The sequence below is a fragment of the Somniosus microcephalus genome, chromosome 11 (assembly GCF_052327205.1).
Source record: "Somniosus microcephalus isolate GS21.2 chromosome 11, FLI_Smic_1.0, whole genome shotgun sequence".
NCBI lineage: Eukaryota > Metazoa > Chordata > Chondrichthyes > Squaliformes > Somniosidae > Somniosus > Somniosus microcephalus.
Genome location: NC_140997.1, coordinates 56,457,501 through 56,482,660, shown reverse-complemented (window position 1 = coordinate 56,482,660; position 25,160 = coordinate 56,457,501). Strand labels below are relative to the sequence as shown.

At 40.5% G+C, this 25,160-nt stretch overlaps 1 protein-coding gene across 3 annotated transcripts; it reads left to right on the top strand.

Annotated features, from left to right (window-relative positions):
- Positions 1-1,617: 1,617 nt before the first annotated feature.
- LOC147110596 (lipid droplet assembly factor 1-like) lies at positions 1,618-24,315 on the top strand. Of its 3 annotated transcripts, none has more exons than XM_086000741.1 (5): positions 1,618-1,766; positions 10,402-10,556; positions 19,839-20,007; positions 21,087-21,225; positions 22,574-24,315. In XM_086000741.1, exons 2-5 carry the CDS (start codon positions 10,449-10,451, stop codon positions 22,662-22,664), a joined length of 507 nt encoding a protein of 168 aa, XP_085856867.1. In that variant the 5' UTR covers positions 1,618-1,766; positions 10,402-10,448; the 3' UTR covers positions 22,665-24,315. The 3 variants fall into 3 exon arrangements, with proteins under 3 accessions (XP_085856867.1, XP_085856866.1, XP_085856868.1); XM_086000740.1 differs by having other exon boundaries at positions 1,620-1,848; XM_086000742.1 differs by lacking the exon at positions 1,618-1,766 and adding an exon at positions 1,886-1,926.
- Positions 24,316-25,160: the final 845 nt, after the last annotated feature.

Here is a 25,160-nt window from a genome sequence, read left to right as displayed (position 1 = left end):
AGTCCTACGGACCATCTTCGCCAGGAATGGCTTGCCAGAACAGATTTGCTCAGACAATGGGCAACAGTTTGTGTCCGAGGATTTCCGGAGGTTTCTGAGGAATAATGGGGTGAAACATTACACATCTGCCCCATATCATCCAGCCACAAATGGATTGGCTGAGAGGTTTGTTCAGACCTTTAAAAAGGCAATAAAGGCGATGTATGACGACGACATACCACTACAACACAAGGTGGATAATTTCTTGTTTGCTTACCGGAATGCGACACATGCAGTCACCAACCAAGCTCCAGCCATAATGTTCTTCAACCGAAGGCTAAGATGTCGCCTGGATTTGCTCAAACCAAACATAAGACGAAATGTTGAGGATAAGCAATTCCAGCACATCAATGAGAAGCCAACCAGGAGCTTCAAGATAGGGCAACCAGTCTTGGCCCGTGACTACCGAACAGAAAAATGGCAGCCAAGAACGATATGCACACAGCAGGGACCACTAATGTACACAGTGGACGTTGGAGAGAGCATCGTGAGACGCTATGCTGACCAGATTCTCGAGTCACAGGAACAAGCCAAACCCATACCACGAGCATGTGCACCTGGTAATGAACCCGAAGTACAGATTGCATCTACCTCAGAATCAGTGGTATTGGAAGCTGACGAACCAACCAATGACAATGAGCCAGAATCGACTCCGCCGCAAGAACAGGATACTCGAGAAAGGCGCTATCCAGTCAGGATCAGGAAGCCTCCTCAAAGACTGAACTTATAAATGATTATTTCAGTTGATGTATATAGTAGAGAAAATTGTAATTGTAATTAGTTATTATTTAATTGTTAAATGAATGTTATGTACTGTTTATCTAAAAGGGGAGGAATTGTTGTGTATGTACCTTTAAGAGAGAACTGACTTTATACTGTAGTACCGGCAGTGACCACACCTGTATATAAAGCCATAGCAGGCTTCTGTACTTTGTTTTTAAGCTTACCCTCTGTTCAGTAAATACCTGTTATTATTGTTCTCCTGCAGTCCATGTATTATTGATACGCGGACACTACAATGTCCATTGTTAAACGGGGAGCAAGAGAAAATCTTTGGAATTATATAGCATTACTTACAATTCACCCCTCAAAAACATGCTTTTTTAAGCTGTGTAGCTTTAATCGTCTAAAAAGGCAGTGGCTGGACTACGCTCATGCCAAGATAACGATCATTGATTGCACTTGAAAGTAATTCACTAATGTGAAGTACTTTGAAACGTGTCTGAGGCGCGTGCTAAGGTGCTATATAAATAAAAGACTTGATCCTTACTCCACTAAGCTAATTTCGGTTATCTTCCGATAGGAAGTTCTGAAGAGGTATCTACGAAAGCTTTTATGAAGCCATAAACGGGGGGGAAATTAGAGGGAGTATTCTCCGAAAATGCTGTGGTGCCCCAGTGTCATCAAACGAAAAACCTAACAAAAAAAAGTGTCTCTTTTAAAAAGAGGGGTACAACTAATAAAGAACTTAAGCAAAATCAAAGGAAATTTATGAACTTAAATAACACTATTTGCACTATCCACCGCGCCCTCCAGTCCCTACCCCAAGATCATGTGCACGCTGTTATCTCTCAAGTGTTCAGTAGTAAAGACACGTCCCTTAGATTCCGGAACAGCGAACCATAGCTTCCGGGACTCGATGCATTCTGTATTTTAGGGCGCAAAGTGTGTATAAAATAAATCAGCAGAGGGTAGCTGCGGCGGCATTAACAGCGGAGAGAAAGGAAGTAAGCCCGAGCGCTGCGGGGAAGGAGGTTTAATATCGCCGGGAACACGGGCACGGTTGTTTGGGGAAGCAGCATCCTGCAGGTTGGTTCTGGCCGGGTGTTGGGCAGGGCGAGGATCTACCCCCATCGGATCAGCAGCAATTTAAGCGGGCGTCCTGTGGTAAAGCCTTACTCGCAGCCCTGTCCATTTCCACGGGTCCGCTTCGGCTGTAAATTCCCATCGAGCCTCCGCCTCCAGGAGAGGACCAGGCCGTGAACTGGTTGCTATGGGAGTGCGGATGCGGCGTCGTTCGATGTTACTTCGACCTTGGAGGAGGGAAGCTTGGCCTCCGTTGCTATACCGGGCCTAGGGAAGGGGCTTCGCTGCTTGTTACTATGGCGGGCCCAGGGTAGAGGCTTCGCTGCTTGTTGCTATGCCGGGCCCAGGGAAGGGGCTTCGCTGCTTGTTGTTATGCCGGGCCCAGGGAAGGGGCTTCGCTGCTTGTTGCTATGCCGGGCCCAGGGAAGGGGCTTCGCTGCTTGTTGCTATGCCGGGCCCAGGGAAGGGGCTTCGCTGCTTGTTGCTATGTTTTCATCTGCCAAGGAGGTGGTCTGAACAAAGGAACCTGCTTGCATAGAAATGACAATAAACAGTCGTTAGATCCAATCAGTCCCTGATTATCCTTCACACGAGAAGTAATCCCGATCCCACGTGCCTACTCTTTTCCAACATCCTTTTATTCCCCTGGCCTTCAACCACCTACTTACTTTATTCTTAAATATTGATATGGTTTCTGCTTCAATCACAGTGTGTTCCACTGCCCCATAACCCAATGTGTTTTAAAAAAAAATCTCCTGGGCCTGCTCTCTGACCTAAATTTCTTGCATTTAATCTTGTATCTATGTCCTCTCCTTCTGGATCGCTGAATCACTGGAAACAGTCTGTTTCTATTTACTCTGTTCCACGCTTTCATAATTTTAAGTACTTCTATCAAATCACCCCCAAATCTCCCTTGTTCTAATGAAAACAGCAAGTTTGTATCACATTCAAGGACTGGACTGGATAAATGATTAAACTTTTCTGACAGTTAACTCCAAGCGATGCGTTGAGGCAAGTCTAATAAACAGTGACCTTCCAGATTTTGCAGTATGGCATTGAACCTAGTATTTCTTACAGGAAGTGGTTGGAATCCATATTGAATAGATTTCAGGAAATTAAAGATTTCTTGCTTCTTCCTATACCCCTCCACCTCTTCCAGTTTTCTCTTCTTAGGAACTTTCTCAAAACCCTTTTTTTACCAAAGACTTCACACACCCTCCCTAAACTCTCCCTGGCATGCTTTTATATTCCTCTTATACCACTCTGTGATGTTCATGAGCCATTTTGTACATTAAAGATGCTGTTTAAATGCAAGCTGTTGTATTGGCAGAAATTCAGTTAAACGATTCTTGGGTCATAAGTTTGATACCTTCAAACTGGGATTCCTGATCCAAGGGGATCTGCAAAAGAGTCCCAGGGTGTCAATGAGGTAGTTCATTTTGTTTCCATGTATCCTCAGATTTGTTTGTTGACTTAGTAGCCTCTTTATTGCTGTATTTTAATAAATATGTCTTGCCATTATAGCACAGCTTTTTTGTTTGGGTGGCTGCACTAACTTTTGGAAATAAGAGAGTACCCAGGAGTGTGTCAATATTTGGTGGGGTTCCTCTTCAAGGAAGTATTTGAAAATGATAGTCAAGTGATTCCTGACACTGCTGGCTGAAACCTACATGATTCCTGACACTGATGGCTAAAACCTACCTGATTCCCGATGCTGCAGGCTGCAACCCACTCTCCCATCTAATTCTGCAGACTGTAACCCATTCTCCCACCTGATTCTTGATGCTGTTGACTGCAACCCACTCTCCCACCGAATTCCTCATGCTGCAGACAGATAATCTGTTTTTCTAGCCAGTCGTTCGGTTCTCTGACCTAGTATAAACTTTGCGTGTACATTTTTATGTGTGTTTAACTTCCCTTTAGAGATAAACAGGAGAAAGAAGTAAAACAGAAGAATAAGGAATTTAAAGTTTAAGAGGTTAAAAAAGCAAGAGTATAAAAGAGACAAAGAAGTGAAATAAGAAAGAGAAACAGAATTGCAGAGTGAGAAAAAATATCGAAATAAAGACAGCTTTATTACCAGAAAACATTTCCCATGACTTTTCATGATCGTTATTATGATTTCCAATGCTTTTGACATTTTTATCATCACTTAATTATTTCCCCAACAATTTATTATGACAAAATTATATTCTCAGGCATAGGAATTTACTGTTGAGTGTTCTCGGGTGGGGTCATAGGGAAGTTAAGCAGAGCTCCAAAGCAGTTCAAGGATTAATGGCAATACTCCTATCAACCTGGTGTATGCAGTTAGCAAGCTGCAGGTTCAGCAGAAATTGCAACTGGTGTAGGAATAGAATGAATTGACAAAGAATACCTGCTAATTAATGCTTTCTTACATTGGAAATAGTGTTTTTATTCTCAGTCATTTATGGTTGGGTCCCAAAAAAAGTCACCAGGCTTGGCGTTTGCTTTGCATGTTTTGATGGAAAGTAAGTTAAGAATGTTTCCATGTGATATTTCTGTATTCTTAAAAAAAAAAGTGTTACAAATTGAATATTGATTTGTTTACTGGCTGCAGAGAAGTCTTGTGATTCATTGTGGAGGAGCTAGCAGCTGAAAACTGCAGTTTTATCAGCGCTGTCTCCCGTTTCAGTCAGTGACTTTTGAGTGAACGGGCTACTGTAAATTATTTCAGAGAAAGTGAGTTTGTACATTTACTAATATCCAGAATATCCTGTAGCTGTTCATTTAATAATTTAAAAAAAACTGTTACCTGGTAGAAATGGCACACTCCATGACTCCCAAGAGATAGAAAACAATGAAATAACAACAGAAAACGCTGGAAAAACTCAGCAGGCCAGGCAGAAAACAATGAGTTGGTCTTGGTTTTTAACTGATTCTATCTGCCTCAAAAGTGATTTGTTCATAGGCTGCCCATTCAATAGTTGTGGCATGCTGATTAAGCCTACTGCACAAAGGTTTGACACCCATTGGATGGGGTACGGATCCTCAATCCATTTGATAAACTTCTGAGTTTTAGACAATCTACCATACGCTGCTTGGGAATTTGAGTCCTGCTGTAGTTAGGCTGCAATGCACGGTGCCAATTCCTTCAGCCCAACAGCACACATTGAAATTGGTAGGCTTAACGGAAGCATGAACAATACACTATTTTGTAGAAGGAAGAAAACATTTCTTTGTGGTAATTTTTAGTGATTCTATTGCCAACAATTCTAAATGTAGCCTACATATACTCATATTATCCATGTTCTATAATGGCTGTGATACCAAATACAGGGTAGAAGAATTCTAATTTCAAATAGTTACCCAACAATTATTTAGTTGTACAATAGAATAGAAGGTTTGGAGTGTGTGCAACATAATCATAATTCAGAGAACATCCTGAACCTAAAAGCAAAACTCAATTACTTATTATAAAGTAATCTGAACTGAGATTGTTTACAGCTTTGTGTCACCAAGCAACTATTGTTTTCCATAATGTATAAAACAGACTATCACATGAATCGTGGTATTAAAATTTAAACTATGATTGGGCACAGCCATAAAACACAGGTAATAAAGTTGCTTGTGTATTGATTCTAGTTGGAATTGCAGGTGGCAAAGTAATCTTAAAATTTGAAAAGCATTAGTGTGAAAGAAATGAAGGCATTGCCTTGTAGTTGCTTGTGGTGATTCAGATAGTATATTGACAGAGTTGGATCTTGGTATATGAATGCTACAGGGGCTATTTCTATATTCTGTGCAGTTTTTAGTTTTTGTCTTTTTATTGAAATAGAATAAAGGAGAGTGCTGGTACTATTGAACTCTGATCTTGTTATGTAACATCTTCGATTATGCATTTTTAGTTTAAATACAGAGATCAGAGAAGCATGTAGCAAAGGCAAAGCGGTTATAATGGGAGATTTTAATTTTCAGAGACTGCGATGCAAAACCACTCCAGTTGTAAAGGCAACGAACTTCTGGAGTGTATTCAGGACAGTTTTCTGAAACAATAGGCCAGAATTTGCAGTGGATAATAACAGTGAACTAACAGTGTCCCCTTTGAAACTGACCGCAACATCAGGATGTAACATGTGCAGCTAAACGTAGCAATCCTGAAGTTGCGGTCAGTCATTCACTGCTCCAACACTGACTGCCCTGTGGCCCCTGCCCCTGCCCTCCCCACATGCCTCCCTCACCCATAACCAGCAATCAGTGTAATCAATGAAACTGACAAAAACTTGGCCTTTTCCGTGGTAATATCGCTGTTAAATACCCCATTAAATGTTGAGCCTTGTTGGATTAGGTGTAACTGGGGTTTTAACAGTGTATTGACTGCTAAATAAATGTTATGGCCCTGAAAAACTAAGTTTAATTTTGTGGCGTGTCAAATTTCTCCATTATAAAAATTAAAATTTTTAAGAAACTTTAATTTTTTTAAAAAGTTTGTTCATGATTTTTCAGGTTCTACCTTATCACCATGTGAGAGCGCCAATCTTTGTTTTGCTCTCTGTAACATTTTTTAAAAGTCCAGATAAAAGCAGCTTCTCATTTCCTGATTCCCTGTGAGAACTCTGCAATGTGATTGGCTGCTTGTTGACGTCACAGCAGATCGCACTAGGGAATTCCCACTACACTGCGCTGAAATCACTTGAACGTCAAAAAAGGCAAACTTCTCGCCAGAGAGATCGAGATCTCTGTGGGCAACTCTCTCGGGGGCCAGCGGCGCCCGCCTTTGCTTCACTGCTGACCGCAAATTCCAGGCAATTATGTTTTAGAACCAACAAGGGAACAGGCCATACTAGATTTAGTGATGAGTAACAAGCCAGAATTAATTAATAATCTGACGGTAAGGGAGCATCTTGCAAACATTGACTATAACCAGATAGAGTTTGGCAATAAGTTTGAGAAGGCTACAAACACACAGAAGATCTTTCATCATCGACCTGAAATGTTAACTCTGTTTCTCTGTCCACAGATGCTGCCTGACCTGCTGAGTATTTCCAGCATTTTCTGTTTTTATTTCAGATTTCCAGCATCTGCAGTATTTTGCTTTTGTATTACAATTCTTGTGTCTATTGTAAATGCTGAAATTGTTTAGTTTACAAATTAAGAAATGTAGTAAGGTTCCACACAGTTCTCTGAATCTATTTTCTACCCTATTGATTCCCTATCATTTTAAACACCTCAATTAGATCTGCCTTCAACCTTCCAAAGCAAGCCAAGTTTATGTAACTCATAATTTAACCCTTTAAGCCCCAGTATAATTCTGGTGAATCTGCACTGTTGCCCCTCCAAGGCATTATATTCTTCCTGAGGTGCTGTACCCAAAACTGAATACGGTACTCCTGATGGGGTCTGACCAAGGCTCTGCACTACTGAAGCATCACTTCCTAGTCTCACCATTAAGAAAATACTTGTCTTTCTTAGATCCAACGTGGATGACACTTCCCCACATTGAACTCCATCTGCCACAGTTTTGCTCATTCACTTTATCTATGTCCCTTTGTAACTTCCTGATCCCATTGGCAGAGCCTACTATCCTTTTGTTGCTTTGTCCACTAGATTTCCACTTTTTAATTGCGTTTTTGTAAGCCTTTACTTTCATTCTTTGATTCTATCTCGTACTTCATTTGTTGTTGATGGTTGTTTAACTACACAAGTGGAGCTTTTGCCTTTTTAGGGGTATGTACAGGTTTTGTATTGTACCAAATACAGTACTTTGAATACTTTCCACTGTTTGTGGGTTTATCCATTAAGAATTCAGCCCAGTTTACTGTGGTGAATTTATTTCTCAGTTCTTTGAAGTTTGCCTTGTTTAAATTTAAAACTTTGGTTTGTGACTCTCCTTTCTCCCCCTCAAATCTAATATTAAATTCAGGCAAATTATTATCACTTCACAAGATGTTCCCTTACCATCAGATGGTTAATTAATTCTGGTTTGTTACTCATCACTAAATCTAGTATCGCCTGTTCCCTGGTTGGTTCTAAAACTTATAGTGCCAGAAAATTGTTCTGAATATATTCTAGAAATATGTTGCCTTTACTTCTTTAGCTGTTCTGCTTCTCCCAGTCTATATGATAATTAAAATCTCTCATAACCACATTGTTTTTGCTATATGCTTCTCTGATCTCCATATTTATTCACCCCCTACATCACTACTGTCAGGAGGTCTGTAGACAACTCCATCCTTTGCTGTTCCTTCGGTCGACCCATAATTTTGCCACTAACTAATAATCGTTACTGAAATCCTTTCTTTCTACTGCTGTAAATATATATTTTACCAATATTACTTTACAATTTCCCTATCCTTTCTGAAGATCCTATAGCCTGGAATATTTAGCTCCCAGACATGCCCAGCTTGTAGCAAGGTCTCTGCAGTGGTTACTACATTATACTCTTTAAGCTGAATTTGTGCTTCTCATTTATTTTATTTCATTCGCTATGTGCATTCATGTATATCTTCTACGTGATCCTATGTTTGCCACATCTTCAGAAATGCTGCTATATATTACATATATGCTTACAGTAGTGTACAATTAACACAGCACATTGTAGCATTGTTGTGGAACTGAAAAGTTATTGGATTCCTCAATATTAAAGAAAGAACTAACTTGCATTTAAATAGTGCATTTCACATCCTCAGTTCATCCCAAAGCGCTTCACAGCCAATGAATTCCTCAAGTCTAGTCCCTGTTATGCAGGCAAATGTGGCAGCCAATTTGTATACAGTAAGGTCATGCAAACAGCAATTATATAAATGACCAGTTAATCTATTTTGGTGGTGTTGGTTGAGGGATAACTGTTGGCCAGGACAGCAAGAGAACTCCCTTGCTCTTCTTCGAATAGTGCCATGGGATAATTTCAGTTCACTTCAATAGGCAGATGGGGCCTCAGTTTAGCAGCTCACCCGAAAGATAGCACCTTCATCAATGCACTGTGGCACCCAGCTTTCTGGCTTTTCTTGTACTTAAATGCATGTGATAGAAATTGTACTTCTTCAAATGAATAGGAGTTCTGATTGTATATGCTTTGGATTGTTGTATTGTTAATTTGAAGATTAGAGCTGACTGTCTGTCCCATTTGAAGTCCGCACTATAACCCGATAGCCATTAGTGAAATTAGCTGTTAAACTAGAGACCAAGCTATAAATAGAGACAGATGAAACCAAGAGTCTGGCTTATTATTCAATGCTGGGCACACGTATCTTCAGTATCACAGAACACTGATACGGGGGATCAGTTTTATTTCGAGGAGTCTAAAGAGTAAGAATGATGCAGCTGGTGAGCCACAGTATGAATAGAAAGGATAAAATATGAAAAAGAACATTGGGGATTTAAAGTGCAGCTGCAATTAGTCCAAATTTTCATTATTTTAATAGTCTACTTAAAATCTGAAACCTTGCTATTATAAAATTTAATGCTGCTTTTGAGCGAAGTAACTAAATTGTCTTTTTAATCTCCAGTGTAAAATCATCGATTGTACTCTCCCAGTAGGGAGCACAGGCCAGAGAAATAGCACTGCAGAATTGTAGCCCTATCTCCAATTTTTAAATGTCAAAGCCTATAAAGTGAAATTGTATGCATGCCTTTATTACCAGAGTACAGATCAGAACCCTGGCCAGTTAATGTACTATAAATCTGATAATGGCTGAGTCATTATCAGTTAAAATGTGAATCAGCTAGATTGTACTTGTCACAATAGCTTTGGATGAAGGTCTTTCGTCCATTTAATACCGTTTTCTTTTAAGAAGACCAATTGTCTTCCCGTGACAATGTTTAACCTCACCTGCATAGTCAGACGGGACCTTTGTTTAAGGTCATGTCTAAAATCCAACATTTCCTGACCATGCAGCACTCCTTTGATACTGCACTGGAGTATCAAGCTAGTTCATGTGCTCAAGTGCTGATGTAAGCTCAAACCCACAGCCTTCTGACCCAGAGACTGCCAACTGAACTGAGTGGATCCAAATAATCCAGTCAGTTTTCTGATCAAAAATCCAAACACTGTTGCTTTACCCTGGATGGCCTATGAGGCCAGTGGTTTATTCATTAAGCCACTGGGTCTGGACAAAATTTTGTGTTGGGTTTTATAAATGTGAAAGAAACAGTTGGTTCAGTTGATGATTTTATTTTATTGTGACTATAAAAACATTCTGTTTTTCCTTCAGGAAGTTAAACCTCATGGTCCTGCGTGAGCAAAAAAGATACCATTATATTAAGGGGAAAATTTCTGCGAGAATCTAACCAGATATTTTTAGGGAGATGAGAGAATTAGTCTTTTACATGGTTAGAAAGCAGTCCTGACCTGATGGGCATGCCTGTAAATGGAAATAGATGAACTTTATTTTATTTTAAAAGCTTCACAGTTTTATTATTACCAGGCATCAGTGTTAGTTTGTGATAGCTATTTATGTGTTTGCTCTGGTATGAAAATTTCAGAAGAAGCTACAGCTGTGCATTTCAAGCCACCTGTAATCTCACCCAGTTTTATTACATTTTCAGCAAGTGGGATCTATGCATTGCTTGAAAAAAAATCTCTCTTCTTTACAGACCATATTTCGTATCGCTGAGGATCCATCCTGCTGGAAGTAAATGAAATGCAGGGTAAAATGTCAGATTCTGAAGGGTTACCGTTATCAAGAGAAATGCAAGACCTGCAGAATCGATTTAATACAATGATGCATACAATCAACAGCAACTCAAAGGTATGATGTCCTTCATGTACGTCATCATCACTTCTGGACTAAGAGCATTATGCTATGGCACATTTTTATGGCATTGAGTAGCCAACTGAATAAAGGCAAAATAAGGTTTTAATAACGTCTTTTTGGCATCAATAATACATTTGCTGTAAAGACATAGGAAAAATATTTTGTCATTTTTAGAGCTGTGTAGATTTATCAAGTATTATTCATTAATCCAGAATTTGAATTGGTCTCATGTTTTATTAACTAGTAGCTGCCTAAACTATAACATACAAAAGAAAACACACCATGCCCTAAAGGACCTTGGTTTATTATAGTTGATTAACTAGGTATGCTCTGATGAAAATATGTTTTGAACAAGTTGGAGCTTGCCATTTCCTGAGTAACTACTGTATGTGGTAGTAACATGTCATTCTGAAAGGGTCCGGCTCAAATAAATGATTAACCTTTGGTTGACAAACCACACTCAATTCTTTTTGTAATGGTCTAACTTGGCACTGATGTGTTTATATAATTTCATTTGTTTGCTGCAAAATCAAAATCCTACAGAACCAAATCATTTAACTAAACAATCCTGGGTTGCTTCCAGTCTTGGTATATTCTTGTTGCTTGGTGTTTCCTTCAGATTATGACTGGCTTTTGTCTAGATGTTTATAGAATCAAAATATATTAAACATTTTGAAACCAATCTTAAGAGTACACATGCTGTGAAAAGATTTAAGCCAGCAGTTTGGATTGAAAAAAATGTTTGAACTGAATAACCTTGAACTCTTAAATAACAACAGAAAATGCTGAAAATACTCAGCAGGCCAGGCAGCATCCGTGGAGGGAGAAACCGAGTTAACGTTTCAGGTCTGGGACCCTTAATCAGAACTGGAAAAAGCTGGAGATGTAACAGATATTAAGCACGTGCAGAGACAGGGGGGAGGTGGGGGTTAGGAGGGGAGGAAGGAATTGAAAGAACATCCTGTACTTTTGTAAGAGGCAGGAAAGATAAAATGTTGCAAATGGGAGTGGCAAAAATCATACAGCATGAAAAATGGGGGCAGGGATAATTATCTGAAATTGTTGAACTCGATGTTGAGTCTGGCAAGCTGTAAAGTGCCTAATCGAAAGGTGAGGTGCTGTTCCTCGAGCTTATGTTGAGCTTCATTGGAACAATGTAATAGGCCGAGGACGGAGAGATCAGAGCGGGAGTGAAGCGGTGAATTAAAGTGACAGGCGACCGGAAGCTCAGGGTCACCCTTACGGACTGAATGGAGGTGTTCCGCAAAGCGGTCGCCCAATCTGCGTTTGGTCTCCCCAATGTAGAGGAGAACGCATCGTGAGCAGCGAATACATTATATTAAATTGCAAGAAGTACAAGTAAATTGCTGTTTCACCTGGAAGGGGTGTTTGGGGTCCTCGACAGTGGGAAGGGCGGAGGTAAAAAGGCATGTGTTGCATCTCCTGCGCTTGCACGGGAAGGTGCCAGGTGAAGGAGAAGGGCTGTTGGGGATAATTGAGGAGTGGACCAGGGTGTTGCGGAGAGAGCGGTCCCTTCGGAATGCTGAAAGGGGAGGTGAAGGGAAGATCTGTTTGGTGGTGGGATCACGTTGGAGGTGGCGGAAATGGCGGAGGATGATACGTTGAATGTGGAGGCTGGTGGGGTGAAAGGTGAGGACAAGGGACATATAAATTGGCTAGAAAAAGCAATAATCCTGAGGATTGGGAGCAGTTTAGGAGTCAACAAAGGAGGACAAAGGGATTAATTAAGAAAGGGAAAATAGAATATGAGAGTAAGCTAGCAGGGAACATAAAAACTGACTGTAAAAGCTTTTATAGCTATGTGAAGAGAAAAAGATTGGTGAAGTCAAGCGTAGGTCCCTTACAGTCAGAATCAGGGGAATTTATAATGGGAAACAAGGAAATGGCAGACCAACTAAATACATACTTTGGTTCTGTCTTCACAAAGGAGGACACAAATAACCTCCCAGAGATGCCGGGGAACATAGGGTCTGATGAAAGGGAGGAATTGAAAGAAATCAGTATTTGTAGGAAAATGGTGTTAGGAAAATTGATGGGACTGAAGGCCGATAAATCCCCAGGGCCTGATGGTCTACATCCCAGGGTACTTAAGGAAGTGGCCCAAGAGATAGTAGATGCATTACTGGTCATCTTCCAGAACTCGATAGACTCTGGAACGGTACCCATGGATTGGAGGGTAGCTAATGTTACCCCACTATTCAAAAAAGGTGGTAGAGAAAAAGCGGGGAATTATAGACCGGTAAGCCTGACATCGGTAGTGGGGAAAATGCTGGAGTCTATTATAAAAGATGTAATAGCAGAGCACTTGGAAAGCAGTGACAGGATCGGACAAAGTCAACATGGATTTACAAAAGGTAAATCATGCTTGACTAATCTACTGGAATTTTTTGAGGATGTAACTGGTAAAATAGATAAGGGAAAACCAGTGGATGTGGTGTATTTGGACTTTCAGAAGGCTTTCGATAAGGTCCCGCATAAGAGGTTAGCGTGCAAAATTAAGGCACATGGGATTGGGGGCAAGGTATTGACGTGGATAGAGAACTGGTTGGCGGACAGAAAGCAAAGAGTTGGAATAAACGGGTCGTTTTCCGAGTGGCAGGCAGTGACTAGTGGGGTACCGCAAGGATCGGTCCTAGGACCCCAGCTGTTCACAATATATATTAATGATCTGGACGAGGGAATTGGATGTAATATCTCCAAATTTGCAGACGACACAAAGCTGGGCGGGAGGGTAAGCTGCGAGGAGGATGTCTGGAAACTCCAGTACGATTTGGACAGGTTGGGTGATTGGGCAGAAACATGGCAAATGCACTATAATGTGGATAAATGTGAGGTTATCCACTTTGATGGCAAAAACAGGAAGGCAGATTATTATTTGAATGGCAATAGATTGGGAGAAGGGGAAGTGCAAAGAGACCTGGGTGTCCTTGTGCACCAGTCGCTGAAGGTAAGCATGCAAGTGCAGCAGGCGGTTAAGAAGGCAAATGGTATGTTGGCCTTCGTAGCAAGAGGGTTCGCGTACAGGAACAAGGATGTCTTGCTACAGTTGTACAGGGCCTTGGTGAGACCGCACCTTGAGTATTGTGTGCAGTTTTGGTCACCTTACCTGAGGAAGGACGTTCTTGCCATGGAGGGAGTGCAGCGAAGGTTCACCAGGCTGATACCTGGGATGGCAGGAATGACGTATGAGGAGAGATTGTGTCGATTGGGCTTACACTCACTGGAGTTTAGAAGAATGAGAGGGGATCTCATCGAAACCTATAAAATTCTGTCAGGTCTGGACAGACTAGATGCAGGAAGGATGTTTCTGATGGCCGGGGAGTCCAGAACCAGGGGTCATAGTCTAAGGATAAGGGGTAAGCCATTTAGGACAGAAATGAGGAGGAATTTCTTCACCCAGAGAGTGGTGAACCTGTGGAATTCTCTGCCACAGAGGGCGGTGGAGGCTAGTTCATTAAATATATTCAAGAAAGAGTTGGATATATTTCTTGAGGCTAAAGGGATCAAGGGATATGGGGAAAGGCAGGGACAGGGTACTGAATTTGGATGATCAGCCATGATCACATTGAATGGTGGAGCAGGCTCGAAGGGCCGAATGGCCTACTCCTACTCCTATCTTCTATGTTTCTATCGTGGTTCTGGGAGGGAGGGGAAGGGGTAAGAGCAGAAGTATGGGAAATGGAACGGACAGGGCCAAGGGCCGTGTCAACCACAGTAGAGGGGAATCCTCGGTTGAGGAGAAAGGAAGACTTGTCGGAAGCACTAGTATGGAAGGTGGCATCGTCAGAACAGACGCGATGGAGAAACTGGGAGAATGGAATGGAGTCCTTACAAGAAGCGGGGTGGGAGGAAGTGTAGTCCAGGTAGCTGTGGGAGTCAGTGGGCTTGTAGTGGATGTTTGTCGAAAGCCGATCGCCAGAAATGGAGACGGAGAAGTCAAGGAAGGGAAGGGTAGAGTCGGAGATGGACCATGTGAGGGAAGGGTGGAAATTGGAAGTAAAGTGAATGAACTTATCTAGTTCAGGGCAAGAGCAGGAAACGGCACCGATACAATCATCGATGTACCGGAAAAAGAGATGAGGGAGGGGACCTGAGTAGGACTGGAACAAAGAATGTTCCACATGTCCCATGAATAGGCAGGCATAGCTAAGGCCCATGCGGGTTCCCATAGCAACACCTTTAATTTGGAGGAAGTGAGTGGAGTCAAAGGAGAAGTTGTTCAATGTGAGAACAAGTTCAGCCAGGCGGAGGAGGGTGGTTGTGGATGGGGACTGGTTGGGCCTCTGTTCAAGGAAGAAGCGGAGCGCCCTCAGGCTGTCCTGGTGGGGGATGGAGGTGTAGAGGGATTGGACGTCCATAGTGAAAAGGAGACGGTTGGGGCCAGGAAACTGGAAACTGTTAAAGTGACGGAGGGCATCGGAAGAGTCGTGAATGTAGGTGGGAAGAGACTGGACAAGGGGAGAAAAAATAGAGTCGAGATAGGAAGAGATCATTTCTGTGGGGCAAGAACAGGCTGAAACGATGTGTCTACCAGGGCAGTCCTGTTTGTGGATCTTGGGAAAGAGGTAGAAGCGGGCTGTGCGGGGTTGGGGGACTTTGAGGTTGGCGGCCATGGAGGGAAGATCTCCAGAGGAGATGAGGTCAGTGACAGTCTTGGAAACAATGGCTTGATGTTTGCAAGTGGGGTCATGGTCCAGGCAAAGGTAGGAGGAGGTGTTGGAGAGCTGGTGTTCAGCTTTCGCACGGTAGAGGTCAGTTCGCCAAACAACAACTGCACCACCCTTATCAGCAGGTTTAATGATGATAGGGTTAGATCGGAGAGAACGGAGTGCTGCAAGTTCAGAGGGAGGTAGGTTGGAGTGAGGGAGGGGAGCAGAGAAATTGAGACGGCCGATGTCACATCGGCAGTTAGCAATGAAACGATCTAGAGAGGGTAAGAGGCCAGAGGGAGGGGTCCAAGTAGAACGAGAATTTAGAAAGCGGGAGAAAGGGTCAGCTGTGCGGGGGGAAGACTCCTGGCCAAGGAAGTGGGCACGAAGACGAAGGCGACGGAAAAAGAGTTCGGCATCGTGCCGAGCTCGAAATTCATTGAGATGGGGGCGTAAGGGGATGAAGCTCAGGCCTTTGAGGACTGATCGTTCGGGGTCGGAGAGGGGAAGGTCAGAAGGGATAGTGAAAACACGGCAGGGGGTGAGATTGGGAGAAGGGATGGGATCAGAGGAAAGTAACGGGGAAGAAGGTTCCGGGGGGGCGTTGGTGTCCAAGAGTTGATGAAGCTTGCAATCCTTGACATCAGAAAGGAAGAAAAAAAGTTTTTTGTTGAAGCGTCGGATGAGTCGAAGGATGAAATGGAACTGTGGACCCAGACAGCTTTGAGATAGAGTGCGTCGGTGCTGCTGAAGAGAGAGGTCGAGAGTGTTCATGTGGCGGCGCATGGCGTTGAGCGTGGATCTCAAGATGCGGCGAGAGCAGTAGTTCGAGGAACAATGAATATCGAGGAGATATTTGTAATCCTGGGTGGATCCGAAAAATGAAGGGTGGAAGTTCAGATGGAATCCACGTGGAACAACTCTGAACCGGAGACAGTTACTGAGGAAAGAGATGTGGCTGTGAAACCGAGTCTTGGCAGATACCTGATCAAGCACGAGAAGGGAAACTGAAAGCAATGAAGATGAACAAGGTTGAAGAGACAAATGGAAATCACATCGGAGAGAAGAGCAGAACTTCAAGGTGGGCTTGAACTCTTATTTGGCATTAAAATATTTTACAGTTCTGGGAGTTTCAGCATCAGAAGCTAGCTGATTTGTTATAGCCTTGGAACTTTGATTTAAGATGGAGAAAGCATCAAGTTCAATTTAAAATCAGCCTAACTTGAAATTGTTGGGTTCTCAACCTCGATTGACCAAGGACTGAAAGACTCTCATTCAGTCTAATGCTGCATTGTTAGAACCCTGAACTGGAACTGAGATTGAAATACTTTTTTTAGCCAAACTTGAATGAGTGTTTTAGAAAGATATAATTAATTGTACACATATACTGTACATACTAAAATTCATTGCTCTGTGATGCACACTCCACTGGTCCATACAAGCTAAACAATGGAGGGTCAGCACTCACATTTGTACTATATAAATCAGGAGTGCTTTTGTCACAACAAGAGTATTCCATTGAATTGCCTGGTTACTGACCTGAGACAAATAGTGAGGATACTGATTAGCAGTGCCTGAAAACGTAAAATTTCATTTTTATTACATGTAGCTTCAGAATATTGTTGAAAAAGATTTAAAATTTTGGTGTGATTTTGATAATTAAATGAAAGTAACTCCTGAGATGTACCTGAAGGATATTTTATTACAAGTTGAAGCAGACTATTTAACAACTTTCATTTAAATTGCGCCGTTAATGTAGAAACACTACCCAAAGCACTTCGCAGAAGCATAATCAGACAAAAATTGACACGAGCCAAAAAAGGAGATATTGGGAGGGGTGACTAAAAGCTTGGTATGTGTTAAGGAGGAGAGAGAGGTGGACTAATTTATGGAGGGAATTCCAGAGCTTGAGGCTATAATGAGCATAGACGCCAATAGTGGGGCGAAGGGATTTCAGCATGCGTAAGAGTGTACAGCTGGAGAAGCTTAGAGATGAGGAGGGGCAAGGCCATGGAGGGCTTTGAACATGAGAATTTTACTTTGAGGTGTTGGTGGACCAAGAGCCAATGTAGATCAGCAGACACCGGGGTGTTCAGTGAGTGGGACTTAGTGCAGGATAGGACACGGGCAGCAGAGTTTTGGATGAGCTGAAGTTTATGGAAGGTGGGAGGCTGGCCAGTAGAGCATTGGAATAGTCAAGTCTGGAGGCGACAAAGGCATCGATGAGGCTTTTGGCTGCAGACGGGCTGAGGCAGGGGCGGAGACAGGCGATTGTTACGGAAGTGGAAATAGGCAGTCTTTGGGATGGAGAGGATATGTGGTCCGTTGCTCAGCTCTGAATGAAATAGGATGCTGAGGTTGCGAACAGTCAAGTAATGAATATAAGTATAAAATTGGGAAGTTTCAAGTAATACTGTATATAAAAAGAATCTTTCTTTCCTGCCACAGAACAGTAGATGCAAGAAACAGACATTTAATGAAGTTAGTTAATGCTGTGTCGATTTAATTGCCATACTGGCTATGAAAGGGATTGGAAGTTACTGAAATAAATATTCTATTCATTCATTCAGAATGTAACATCCATACTGTTAAATCAGGTTAGAATCATACAGCACAGAAGAAGGCCTTTCAGTCCATCGTGCTTTTGCTGGATCTTTGAAAGAACAATCCACTTATTCCAATTCCCCTACCCTCTGCCCGTACTTTTTTTCTTTTGCAAATATTTATCCACTTCCCTTTTAAATGCTATTCTGGATTTTGATTCCACTGTTGTTTCTGGTAAAAGATTCCATATCACTTAGTATTACCCAGTATTTACAGCGCAGATATAGGCCATTTGGCCCAACGGATCCATGCCAGTGTTTATGCTCCACCTGAACCTCCTCCCACCCTTCATCTAACCCCATCAACATATTCTTCTATTCCTTTCTCTCTCGTGTTTATCTAGCATCCCCTTAAATGCATCTATACAGGAAACTTTGTGATATCCGGCACCGACGGGACCGAGCTGTTGCCAATCTATCAAAACTGCCGGACATACAAAGTTAATGTTGAAGCATACGGAGGTTTTCATCTCCGTATCTGACAACAAACACTGTTGCTTAGCAACAGCTTCTAAACAGTCGGCTGCAGCTGCAAGCGTCTCTAGCTGAAGCTGTTGCTATAGCTACAGACCTTGCAGTGCCTGACTGGGGGAAAAAAAAGCAACGAGAACTAAAAAAACTTATAGAAAACGGCTCCTGATTTTTGCCGTTAGATCGAGTATTCCGGACATATAACCTCCGGATAAACCAAAGTTTCCTGTACTAGTCGCCTCCACTACTCCTTGTGGTAGCGAGTTCCACATTCTAATGACCGTCTGGGTAAAGAAAGTTCTTCTGAATTCCCTATTGGATTTATTAGTGACGATCTTATATTTATGGACCCTAGTTCGGGTCTCCACCACAAGTGCAAACATCTTCTCTACGTCTGCCTTATCCAACCCGTTCATAATTTTAAAGACCTCTATCAGGTCACCCCTCAGTTTGCTCTTTTCCAGAGAAAAGAACCCCAGCCTGTTCAATCTTTCCTGATAGGTATAATCTCTAGGTTCTGGTACCATCCTAGTAAATATTTTCTGCACCTTCTCCAGTGCCTCTATATCCTTTTTATAATACTGTTCGCAGTACTCCGTGGGGTCTAACCAAGGTGCTATACAAGTTTAACATAATTTCTCTGCTTTTCAATTCTATCACTCTAGAAATGAACCCCAATGCTTTGTTTGCTTTTTTTATGGCCTTATTAACCTGCGTCACTACTTTTGGTGATTTGTGTAAACAAGTCTGCATAAAGCAGCGTTCGATTTATATGCTGAATTTTTTTTGCTCTGATGTCTTAAGGGTCAAGGAAGTAATTTCACAGTTTTTGCTTGGTATTCCCTCAGCAGTTAAATTAGTTAGGAAGAGGATGCCATAATGAAATAGCTAGTTGGAGTTTCAATACGTAGTAATAGGATGTGGTTTCATACGCATGGTCCTCCACATCAGTTCTGCTTTTCAGTGATGCTGTTTGGGCAGTTGTTGATTGGAGGCCCTGCACTTCCCAACAGGGTAAAATGAGTTGCTGCTTTTGTGTAGCGCTTGGTGATTCATTCAAAAGTAGCATTGGTGAGAACTAGAAGCAAGACATCCACGTGCCCTTTTAGGCACAGTTGGTGCACGCTCGGGGAGAAGACAAGTAAGGAGGGGAAAAGAGGGATATGTAAAATTAGTTGGAACTAGACTTTTATAATGGAGGTAGTACACAGACGCCTAGAAGGAGCAAACCTAATGGGACGAATGACCATCTTTCATTCCTTAAACCTTTGTTAGTCTGTCCTCTTATTATCATTTGATATTTCTATTGTACTTTGTAAATAACTTATTGTACTTTATAAAAATCCATTATTACTAATGAGTGCTAGAAAATTCATTGTTCCCCACGTTTTTGGAAAAAGTCCAAATTAAATTGGAAACTATTCATATAATTTCAGTTTACCAAAGAAAAACAATTGTATGATCGCAACTGTACAAAGAATGATTTCACTTTTTTTCGTTCTAATCTCTCTCTTACTGTGTTTGGTTTGTAGGTTGCAGCCTTCATGAGTTCCTCTGTGGGTCAGTACCTAGATGACCACCCTTTCCTTGCCTTATTACTACTAGTTTTTACTATAATATCAGCTGTACCAGTTGGTTTGTTCCTGATTTTTGCAGTGATTACATCTCTTTTGGCCTGCATTGGTTTCATTGTGATGGAAGGTACTGAAAGCTTCAAGAATATTTTTTATGTAACTCTTTTGCCTGTAGCATCTCTGGGGAAATTTTGCTTATTGTTAAATGGAGAGATCATGCATGCTGTTCATATGTTACTGTACTGTTCATATGTTACTGTACCTATAAGTTAATGACACTTCCAAATGCAAAAAATGAGCATTCATGATTTTCTAGGCCCATCTGTTTTTATTCCCTTTGATTGAATTTCTGATCAGAATTACTTAATTAACCAAAAACTGAATAAAAACAATAGGAACACATCTGATATGCAATTTCATTTAATGAGAGTATTGTGTGTGTCTGGATTGGGGCCAGGAAAGATATACTTTCAACCAAGTAGACACACACCATCTGAAACAATTAAAATAAAAAATCATACCCGGTAGGAGAGATCCTCATTCTGATTGTTCAGTTTCAACCCTGTGGACACCAGCCAGTTTGGTCAGAGAGTGGCATCTAGACAACAATTTCGCATGTAGTTTGATATCCATTGCTCTGCTACGCATATGAAGGAAGGTTTCAATGATTAAATTCATCCTGGGCACAAAAAAAAAATTGAAATGTTTTAATTGGAATGGCAGAAAACCCAAGGTAATACTTAATGGTTTATTAATTTATTTTCAAGGCTTAAGTAAAGCCCCTGGTAATGAATTGTAAATTGGAGCTTATACTTATTTCACAGAATGTTAAAACAATTAAGGTGCCTTCTTGTGTGATATATTCATATTCTGACCATACAAGCATCCGAGCAACTTCACCTACATTGTAAATTATTTTCATTTTCTGCTAATTAGTTGCTGAATTTATAGAGTTCCAGATAATGTCAGTAATTTACAGATTTGTCTATCAATATTTTTCTTTTTTTTAAATCCTTTTTTGTACATCTCCCTGACATGGTGAAAATAACCATTTTAGCAAACAAAATCAAAATTATGAGTTCACAATATCTACAAGAAGTGAAAAAATATCAAGTTTAATTATCAAGTCTCCTACATTGACAGATTGCCACTATAAAACATTTTGTTCCCTGTATAATGTAGCTTTTTTATTCACTTACCTACCAGGCCTGATGCTGTCAATAGGTGGAGTCGTCCTCCTTTGTTTTCTATGTGGGCTGGTTCTCATTTCATTGGCCATCTCTTCTCTTCTGGCTATCTGCTATTTTACCTTTTCCATGACAATGAGTTATTATCACAATTCAAGGTAAGGACATTTCATTAATACTGTAAATTGTATTTAATTCCATTAGGGAATTTAATATATTAACTATAAACATTTAGAGCTACTTTAATTTCAGATAGGTACAATAAAATATATTAAAACCTGTATTGAAGATATTTGCAAAAATTTATTTTTCTTAGGTGCTGTAAATTGCAAGCAATCATAGTGTTTCATTCAATGTCTTTAATATGTACTCAAACACTTTTCTGAAAAGCCTTTAGTCTTTTTGCAGAGACTATTTATTGAGTTTTTAAGGACACATCTCACCTTGGAGGTGGAATTCCACCTATCGCTATTTCTTCATGAGAAAGTTAATGTCAGTACAAAATGTACTTGTGTGAAAATTAAGACACTTTTTGATCAATTCTTGAAACTTAAGGAATGGAATCAAATCCATCCAAATTAACTTGCTTTTCTGGCCACTGAAGAGATAAGACTACAATGGAATAGAAACTTGGGCAGGGTGTAAAACGAGCATGCCATTTCACTTATCAGCTATTTTGCACTACTGTCCGAAGACCAATTTAATCCCCAAGAAGTTTAGGCAACTTCCCTCTGTCAAGGTCTGGGGAGACTTAGAAAATAAAAGTTTAAAAGCATAGGGAATCAGAGTCCAATCGACTGGGTGGAATGGAAAGGATCGAAATTGTAAGATGTTCAACTTGACCCTGTTATTTACATTTTAAAATATAAATCCCTGTACACTTGCCTTTGTAGCCTTCCTGATTCTTGAGACATCTAGCAAATTAGGTTCAGCCACACTTTCCCACTATCTTGAATGGAAACTCCTAAAACACAGAATGGAAAACACCAGACCATACCAGAATGTTGTGGCGGCCTTTAGGTATTTTACAAAAAGTTCATCTATTGCTGTAAAGTCACCAGTACTGGAGGACCTCCATAAAATGTAATGCTCTCTCAAGCAACAGAAAGTAGGCATTTCAATACCTGTATTTCAGTTTATTCCACAGCTTCCATAAGCTCTAAAGTTACAGGGCTAACATGAAAACAGAAAATGCTGGAAACACTCAGCAGCATCTGCAGCGAGAGGAAGGTTGGGTTAACATTTCAGGTTGAGGACCTTCCTCTCGCCACAGATGCTGCCTGACCTACGGAGTGTTTCTAACATTTTTTTTGTTTTTATTTCAGATTGCCAGCATTATTTTGCTTTTAGTTATATGGCTAAATTCTAGTGTGTGGGGAATTATGCGTTTGCTCTTTATTTCTTACCTCCAATTATAATTTTAGTTGCATTGAGTAACACATCAAATGTATTTGAATTAGATAATACAGACTACTGTTAAAAAAAATATTCTTACCTTTTCCTAAGCACTCCAAGTAACAAAGAAGAAACCATTGGTTACTCTGCAAGTTCAAATCCAGATGACACTGAAGCCAAATCCACCCAGAAGAAGGAATAGATACCAAATACCCCTACAATTTCTGCATTAAGTTGTATTTATGTATAACTTTTATTTTCGTTTCATGAGAAGCTCTTTTTGCCTTTGATAGCATTGCATTTTTTGTTAACAGCAGATGTTAGTCCTCAAAATTTGTTAGGAGTTTTGGTTTGTTTACTGTCATTATGAATGAAAATTTTAGTACACTTTAAACTTTTTTTTGGTATTGTAACAAGACCATGTTTAACCTAAAATATTTTAATATAATCTTATAACATGGAAATCTAGTGATTGGGCACACTATGCCATGCATTATATCTGCACCAACGATGACCTATGGGTTCTAACTGCTGTGTGATACTAATATAACAGGTACTCAAAGCAATATAGTTGCATTTGATGCACAACAACATACTTTAATACATTTAGAAACAACAGATTTGTTACACTTTTTTTTTAAATAAATGTCAACAAGTTAGATTGCACTTAATAGAACAAAGTTAAAACGAAATCTAAACTGGACAGAATACTAGTTTCTGCTGTCTGGCTGTTGGCAGTTTGACGAGGCTGCAGATGATGGATGGTATGACAAATCTAAAGTTGGAGGGGGGGGGTGGAATGGTGTAATTGGGGACTCATACAAACAAGATCTATTGCAATTTATACTTGCCTAATCTCACATGTCATTACTGGGCCTAAAGAGAAACATGTTCCATTTCCCAACTATGTACTCCCTTTTCTTGGTAGAGAACAAAATTCATAGAATAAACCTTGCTTTTTAACATTGGTATTCATATTTCACCAGTTTATTAATAATGTAGTGGAAACCAATTCTATTAGTTTCAGTCTTTTGCATATCTTATTACATTCTGTATAACTTGTTGACTTGAGTGGATAGTAATAGATTCATCTTTACTACTAAGATGCATTTATATATGAAGCTGCCATAGCTTCATGATTTTCATGCACCTTTGTTACTTTTCTCTAACAAAAGGAAAATATAAAACCTCACTTATTATTTAAAAGCACGAATAGTTGATAAGATTTTATAAACCATTATGCTATGTATTTTTGTCATGTTTGTTCTTGTAGGCTGAGTAACTGAATTGATTAATCTCCAATTTGAAGAGCTAAGTAAACACTAAATTAATTTGAAAGTTACTTGCATGTAACTATCACTGCTATTTACAACTTCTATTTTTTTAAGAAACCTCAAATCTAATAATGGTGTAGGTAGCAAAGGACATTGAAATATTGTAGTTACATTTAAATCCAAGGGAGATTCTGACCATTGGTGAAATTAGCTTTCAACAAACAACCGGATCTGAAGGCCATCAAAGTTTTGCAAGCACAAAATGGCAGAATGTAACCCTACCTTATTCTAGGTGGACTTCTTGAATATTGATGCATAGAGTCAGTATTTCTGCATAGAGCAGAAGCCATTTATAAATGTAATTTATGTCATGACTGTTATAAATCTCATCATTCATCAAGAAACTACTCGTGAAATAACGCTGGACGGCCAGCTGGTGGCGCCGCCCAAGGAGTATAAATACTTGGGCGTCGGCCCCAGCTTTTCAGGGACATTTTGTAAGACAAGGAACTAGTGAAGTACAACTAGACCTCCCATGTTCTGAAACAAAGTTGATTAAAGCCTTGCTTTATGCTCAAACCAAGTGCATCGTGAGTTTTATTACGTCAGTGACTGCAGTGTTCAACTCCAATTCAATAGAAATGTATCCTACTCGATGGAGAGGAGGACGTAATAACAGAGTTTAATTGTACTTACGATGGCACTGATGAGTCCCATCCTGCATGTGGAGTGAGATGGTCCGATTGTTGTGATGCCAGTGCACTTAAACAAGTGGTTATGTCTGACCATGCCCTAATGATGGGACCTAACTAATTTAGCTTAGTAGGCCCTGCAACTTGGAAGAAGATATCAAACCATTACATCATATACAGTGCAAAGGTTCATTATTGTTGTTAGTAATGTTGTCTAAAATCTAATCCCCTGGCATATTCCAGTCCTAAGTCTAAAACTTGGTTGACTTAGATCAACGAGGCATTGGAACTACTGCCACAAGAGTACCCTGGGTGAGCTGAACTACACCCTTGCTGCGTTTTAAAGCCAGATGAAAAGTACTTCTTTAATACAATAGTAGCAGTGGAGAAGCACTCATTGGATCAAATAGAATGTTTCCGTGGGCAACTATAGGAAACTCTTAATGGCTACTGATGGCTTGTTCTCATGGTCATCTATCTGCCTTGAGTCCTTGGTCCCTGCATAGGTCAACTAGTTGTCCCAAGTTCCTGTGACTAATTCTAATAGCTTTTTACTTAGTAGAGCTTGTGTACAACCCAGCACTTATGAGAAAGCACTTCTGCAGAGTTTCTGTAACTCTACAACTCTATAAAGGGTCTACGTACTGAATAAAATATCAGAGGGCATATCGGGTGTACTGGGCAAACTAAGTCTCTGTGTTAAGAATAGCAAAATTCTAAACACATTGTTTA